General features: G+C 51.8%; 3 protein-coding genes across 3 annotated transcripts; all 3 read left to right on the top strand.

The window, feature by feature from the left end:
- Window positions 1-2,367: 2,367 nt before the first annotated feature.
- Window positions 2,368-3,270, top strand: BDZ83DRAFT_732102 (uncharacterized protein; the record flags this gene model as incomplete). The annotated part of the gene is made up of 1 exon (XM_060512886.1): window positions 2,368-3,270. The coding sequence occupies one exon, from the start codon at window positions 2,368-2,370 to the stop codon at window positions 2,878-2,880; it is 513 nt and encodes a 170-aa protein (XP_060363181.1). The 3' UTR covers window positions 2,881-3,270.
- A 286-nt stretch (window positions 3,271-3,556) lies between these two features.
- BDZ83DRAFT_720886 (uncharacterized protein) lies at window positions 3,557-4,036 on the top strand (the record flags this gene model as incomplete). The annotated part of the gene is made up of 2 exons (XM_060512317.1): window positions 3,557-3,790; window positions 3,875-4,036. The coding sequence occupies 2 exons, from the start codon at window positions 3,557-3,559 to the stop codon at window positions 4,034-4,036; spliced, it is 396 nt and encodes a 131-aa protein (XP_060363180.1).
- Window positions 4,037-5,768: 1,732 nt separating this feature from the next.
- On the top strand, window positions 5,769-6,590 carry BDZ83DRAFT_753758 (uncharacterized protein; the record flags this gene model as incomplete). Its single annotated transcript, XM_060514390.1, has 1 exon — window positions 5,769-6,590. The coding sequence occupies one exon, from the start codon at window positions 5,769-5,771 to the stop codon at window positions 6,588-6,590; it is 822 nt and encodes a 273-aa protein (XP_060363179.1).
- Window positions 6,591-7,124: the final 534 nt, after the last annotated feature.

Genomic DNA, 7,124 nt, shown 5'->3' with positions numbered 1-7,124 from the left:
GCTCTCCCGTATACTCGAAACAGAATGTCGTGCCCCTATATATCGCCTGTAACGATGACTTGAGTCGTGACGGTCGATCCAGGTGTTAATGGACGTGTATCAAAAACTAAGAATTCTTACCTGGAACGGCTTGACAGGTCACGATTTGGCAGTTTTATCACGTGTATGGGCTGTGTCGAGGCATCTTCAGCTAAGACAAGCGTAGTGCCCTCTTTCAACTCCGAACCCAAACCGGTCCATCGAAGAGGCGCGGCTAGTACCCAAAACGCAAGCAAAAAAGTTTTGGTGATCCAGTGGACAATCAGAAGCATTGAAGCCGCGGACCCAAGGTATGTTTAGCAACTCGGCTGTCAAGGGTTATATACTAGAAAGCAGAAAGAGCTGCGACTCGCGAGTTCCTGCAGTTTGGTGTCTCTTCGGTAATTAGTCTTGAGACTTTGTCTCTTCAGCAACACTCCTCTCACCTACAGTCTACAGTGGCTACAAGTATAGCTGCGGTAGGTCGTGTCCACTTAACCGACTTAATGACCACCAAGGATTTCGTCAAGATGGGAAGTAAGCGTGCTAATTGGAATGACACGACGGGGTATCACATCGCTGATATCATCGTTACCATGCCTGCCGCTGCACGCAGCGCTACCGTGGTGCTTATTCTCGCCACTGCCGGCTTTCTAATATTGGGTATCGGGGGCTACTATCTTCTGGCCTGGGTTGTTCACATACGACGAGTGGAGGCGGCGAAGAAAAGGCCGTCTAAGTTTTTGGTCTCGCGTGCAAGTGTTGGGAGATGCCAGGGCCGGAGGGCCAGGGGGCAGATGGCCTTTACTTGAGGACTTGGCTACGGAGATTCCAGTTCACGGACTGAGAATGCACGAGGGGCATATGGAATGTGAGATGGGGGAAACCTCGTGCTCACAAGTTCACGACTCCAAGCTGGGGCGTCTGCGACTCCGTTCCTAGGCAGCTACTATCATTATAACCTCGGCTTTTAGTAGTCTGTTTGGAGTGAGAGAATGCTTCCTGTTGCTTATCCATCGTTATTTCGATGGAAGCAGCCTGCTTCTCTTGTTTTTCACAAAGCACACGGGAAAGTTCGGGTCAGATAGGGATGTATTATGCAAGCCAGGTCGCAGCTCAGAGTAGGACGATTGCAATAAAGACGATGCCAGAAGAGTTTTCCCCTTCAACACTCTTGCAGAGTAATTAGACAAATTATCCGCTGGCTAGCCTTCCAGGAACTGTAGGCATCAGCCAGCTCATTGGTGCGCGGAGGAAAGGGTAGCGTTGGCGCTAGGTGACTAGCACCATCAACCAACGCGAGAACACGTTGGACATCACGAACCGGTTCACGGGTTTCCTGGGATGGGTTCATACTCTACTTTTATTTAGTTTCACACCCTCAAAAAAGAGAGATACATTTGCCCATCCTTGTTTCAAAGAAATGGGGACGTTTGCCAAGTCTCACCAGCAATTTGTACTTTGAATCGGGTTCCTGCAGGATTGCGGACCTCTTGGCAACCTCTACATTCGGAGATAGGGCAGAGGGCGTGTGCGAGTTAAGCCAAGTCTGTGCCGACAATCCGTGCCATGGGAAACCGTTTACGCATGACAACCTCCCGGAGAGTTTTAGGAGGGTGCCGTTGGGGAGCTAGAGTGTAAGCTTAAGAAAGATACTGCGAGGTCCGTAGGATCCATGCTATTTTCTCTTTTGCAGCTTTTGGCGCAGAGGGATGACGGGAAAATTTGGAGGTGAAGTTTCGCTCGGTGAGCTAGCTACCTTAGATTCGGGATTGCCCAATGGCATGTCTACACGTCTTACGGTCTTGTCATGACTACGCCGGTACAGCTAATAACGCAGCGACGGTCTGGTGCCGTTCAGACGAACACAGGTTCCGACAGTTTTACGGCCAGAGAAGCTAGTTTCTGAGACAATCTGGCGGGAACGAAGAGATTTAGGCATGTATTCACAGTTATGGTCTATTCACGAGCTTGCTAAGGTAGGATGAGAATGGCTCCATGAGTGGTAGTAAGGTGCGTCGTGACTGTTAATCAACTTCGTCATTCCTCGATGGGTCCCCGATCTATTTGCCATGTTTCTCGGGTCCTTTCTCGGCCAACTCTGGGGCAAGGCCTTTCAACTGCAAAGAGGGGGGAGGGGAAAGGAGGGAGTATATACCTGCGGTACTCCTTGAGTACCATATATGCTAATGTGCCGACTTAGACGCTCGTCTCAGCCTTTCCAGACAAACACTCCGTCCATCGAGCTCAAGAACAGCCACTCTCCCTTTTCTTCCCAGAGCAAACTTTTCCTTTTCTCAGGGCCGCAGATATTCACTTCGGCAACACCTCTTGGGGCTCTCTGTCACAATGTTCCCGCGCCTCCAACCATGCAGACGTAAAAGCGTCCTCTCTATCCTACTCCTCTTCTTCCTCCTCGCCCTCTTCGTCGACCTTACCTCCGCGACACCATCCCCAGTCACAGGACAATCTCTCGGCAAACAAACAAGAGACACAACAGTCCTAGCAGACCTCTCATACCTCGCCATTGCAGCCGATACGTCCTGCGAGGGATCCGAGGGCCAGTACAACTGTCTGTCCAACTCATTCCAGTACTGCCTCAACGGAACATGGAGCGACGTTACCACGTGCACCGAAAACAGCGAACAGTCTGCCGAGTCGTCGTCTCTCTGCACCCCCATTGGAAGAACAGATACCATTGACTTCAACGGGGAGTGTGAAATCAGTGCCGCTTGGGGCTGGGGGAACGGTGGGGGTGGTTGGGGCGGTGGTAGGGGGTATTACGGTGCTGGAGAGAGGGTTGAGGTGTCGAGGTGGGTTTGGTCTTTTGTTGGTATGGTTTTTGTCTTGGGCGCGTGGTGAAGCTTGAGTTGATGGGCTTCCTGTCACCAGTGTCCTGTGCAAATGATCGAGAAAACGAACGATAGGATGGACAGGCACATTGGAACACATTCAAACTTTTCTTCTGTTGAGGGGATTACACAGCACTAGGTTGGATGGTACATTTTCTTTACATAGACGAGATTTTCTCACGGGGTTCATCCGGTAAGGCGTCTTCTTTTGTAGTAATATCAAACTGCCTGTAAGCCTGACAAAAATCATTTTTTCTTCGGTGGAAGTTTGACATATGCAGTCCATTATGGTTTGTGTGCAACAACTAGTCATCCCAAATATACCGGTGTCATAAGTTTCATGTCATGAGATATTCTTTGACAGACGGAAATAGGCTTGATAGGAATATTGAACAATGAGACGTATTGAGGCTGACATCCATGCGGCAAGCCGGATCCGAAGGTCCACAGATCAACAAGAGCCACGAGCCAACTTTGCGCTATCGTGACGTCACCCCTTGGCGCATCACCAGACCAGGTTCAAGGAAGCTAACGACCAACTTCTCTTTTCTATTTAAATTCTGTAGATAGTATCATCAACTTGAACTTCATCTTTGATTGAAATATTACCGAATATTCAAATAACTCGGCTCATTAATCCACCATAAAAACTCAACGTCTACCGGAGCTTGAACGCAACCATCACCATGGCCACACACACGAATCCCGCAGCTCTCAACGCTGAGACCGCCGGCACCGCAAACACGTACGAGAACCCCAGTGTAAACACCGCGACCTCCCACACTACGACAACCGGCGAGATTCCAGCAACGCACTCGACTTCCAGAGCCGCTACAAGCACGGTCGGTGGCGGTGATGCGCCGACGACGCGTAGCGGTGGTATCGGGCAGCAGATCAAGGGTGCATTTGCACAAGGACACGTGAGTAGTTCCCGCAACTGCTGATGCTTCATTGTATGATGGGGGAATCATTGTGACTTTGTGATGCTGACGACTGGGTTAAAGGGAATGGGAGAGGTGATTCGCGGAAAGTTCAACTCTGCTGTTGACACCGCGGCTGGCGACTCGCAGGGCATGTCTAAGAATAAGGACATTACTACTGGCGGTGAGAGGGAATTTGCGACAAAGGACTTTGTCAAGAAGGGAACTTTGGACAAGGCTTTGTGAGGTATTTGTTTTGAGAGGATATGCTTTTGTATGATGAGTGTTATTGGTGGAGGGCTTGAATGATACCAACTTGCTTGAGATTCCCTTCCATATTTAATCCATCGATTTCCACTACGCAGCGGCTACCAATTCCTGTACAATGGAGGGTTGAATTGAAGATCTGCCATGTCATTTTTGCGTCTCCCAAGCTCCTCCGGGTGGGATCTAAGTTATGCCCGAGAGGTCGAGTCTGAATGCTGACTGTTGTGTTTCTCATTCAAATTATCATTGCGTCTGGAATAACCAGAGAGGCCAGCAAGTGCCACGACATGAAAAACTTCGTAGGCCGATTAGAATCAGACTCCAGGGAATCATACGTACTAGATATGAGGTGAGTCGCGAGCCAAAGTTGCGTTTCTACATGGTCATAAGGGAGTTGGACTAAGCTGGGTAAGATGGCAAAGGACACAGGGGTACGCATATATCTTTTACGCCCCAGACAGAAGAGTTTGTAGAAATCACCTACCTCCTATACAGAGCTGAGACCTCAATGAAGCTTAGCAAGTGATTCAGGCAAGCAGGTAGCCAGTCGTTAGATAGAAAATGGCACCGAGGTTGCCGTTGTGAGGATAATCCTTATAGAAAGATTGCTGGTTCAATCATAGGTGTAAAGTTAAGGTGCTCCATGAGAGGTAGCCGGCGGGGATCGGACCCTGGACGCGGAGGTGTCCCGGTGGCCCCCGCGATTCTAGAATTGTGGAAACCCGGGGTGACCCGCGGGGCCGAGAGCGCTGGTCCGAAACAAGGGCCGAGGCATTGGCCTGCGAGCATCGTTGGTTTGGGACCAGATAGGTACGATACAAGACGGCCCATAAGCTGCACTAGTGGAGAAGGATTGCTTATCTTCCTCGCGAAGAGTCAGCCGGTAAGCACCCAGCGGAGCATTGCATATTATTTGCTACATGTTGCACGGCTCACTGTACAAGTTGCATTCACGCTGGTTCGGCTGGTTTAAGCAGCTGTTGGCCTGCTGGTGAGTCTCCGTTGTGCAAGGTGAATTATCTGCCACACACACCCTTCAACGAGGGAGTCTGACTGCCCAAGCAAGGGTGAGGTGAGGTCCATTGGTAAGGTAAGATGAGGTCGGGAAGATCCACACCTCCCCTCAAGGACCCCAACAAGGGGACCTTGACGGCCAAGGTCGGGACTCCGCGTATGCATGCGGCACAGCGGTTGGATGTTCACTCTGCAACTGCAACAGCAACGATATTCTGCTCATCGAAAGAAAGGGAAAGAGTCATTGGCCGATGGGATGTTTCCGACTCGGGGAAAGGACCACTTGTGCAGTTAGGGGCAGAAGCAAGTGCCAATATCAGTCACTAGGAAAGCACCTTGATGGACCCCTCTCCTTGGCTGCTTCTCGGAACGCGTGGGTGTACCAATTCGGAAAGACATGTCAATGGGAGTCACGCTCACCTTCCACCTCCGCAGGGGCACTTGCCGTATCTTACACGATGCCATAAGACCAGCTGGTGACCCTCTTTCCGCCTCTGCTGTCTACAAATTCCGCCTCTTTTCTCTCTTATTCCGACTCTGTTACTCTTCCGCATCTTCTTTCATCGTTGCCTTGCTGTGTTTAAACCTCCAGGCACCAGTTCCATTCATCCGAGGAGCGTCCCCGTCCAACCCACCCGAGTTCCGACCCCAGATTTTGACCCCAAGTTCCCACACCTCGTAACCCTACGATTCCAACATGGACGAAGAGCAATCCCCCTTGATGCGGATCCCCGCCGAAATCCGCATCATGATTTACGAATACCTTCTCGACGACGCTGGCGAAAGAAGACTCGCCGTCCGTAATAAGGCAATGCACCAGCTGCACACTGGCGCCCTGAGCACCTACCGCCGCACCTCGTACCGCATCATCGAGAGGTCCTTTCACAGGCAATGCTTTTTGACGACGTACGCACATCACCATCTGACCAGCCCCAAGTCCGTAATGCACCCCGAAATCATGGCCGTCAACCGCCGCATCCACCGCGAGGCGAGTCATCTCCTCTACGGGCGCCCCTACGGCTTCGATTTCGGCAGCGACGTTGAGGCTGTGGTGCCCTTCCTCAAAGACCTGACACCCTCGTCTCGCTCTGCTATCCAGGAGCTCACCATCCGCAAGGACGGGCCTGTGATGCACTGCAATAGTGAGAGTGACCGGCTGGACTGGGCGACCATGTGCGCCTATCTCCGCCGGCTGGATAAGGCGATACCTAGGCTGCGTATCGTCGTGGAGGGCGGAAGACCGACGGCGGCGTGGGAGGGGCCGCAGGTGCTGAGCGTCTCGGACCTGAGGTTGCTGGCGCTCATCAAGCACGATAGCATGGAGTGGGTCGCTGAGCTGGCCAAGGTCGAGGGGATTGAGAAGCTGGAGATCGTACCGAGGATACGGCATCTCCCTGCGCCCGGCACGACGGCAACGCTGCTGTTTGCTGCCTTTTCAGCGTCAATTGACACGGCGCTTGTAGAGTATCTCCAGACGGATTGTGGGCTTCCTGCTACTGCTGTGTCCCTCACAGCTTGAGACCGTGGGGAGGCAGTGATGGTAGGAAAATCTGGGCTGCTTTTTCGGCCTTCCCACTCGGGAACTCGGGTGAGTATGGACACGAGCCCACTGATTGCGGGGATGGAGCCAAAATGGAGAGGATGCGGAGTACTATCTGGATTTGGATGGCGTTTTGTTGGAGTAAGGGGTTCACGAACACACATATCCTGCATGATGCAGCAATGGCACATGGGTACGGAGTAAGCACACGGCATGGTATTAGTTGAGGTGGGCGAAGATGCGAATTGGTCAAAGGGCATCGTGAATGTACGGATACATTGCACAAGCATGTAACAGTGTACGAATCAGCTGCTGAGAGAACCTCAAACGAATGAATGAACTGACGCATGGCATGTGAGAGGGACTGTCGTTCGTTGGTGATGTTATTGTTGCTTCTGACCGTTGTGATCGTCAAGTGGTCAAGTTGGCTGTGTGCTGTTGAGAGGCGGAAAACGCACTGAATCCACAGTCTATGCAGCCAAGGCGGGGGCGGTTGGCCGGAACTCTGGCCTG

This window comes from Colletotrichum acutatum, assembly GCF_030867785.1.
Source record: "Colletotrichum acutatum strain CBS 112980 chromosome Unknown BDZ83scaffold_69, whole genome shotgun sequence".
Classification (NCBI taxonomy): Eukaryota; Fungi; Ascomycota; class Sordariomycetes; order Glomerellales; family Glomerellaceae; genus Colletotrichum; species Colletotrichum acutatum.
Note: the sequence above shows the minus strand (reverse complement) of the source record. Positions and strands in the feature narration are given on the sequence as shown.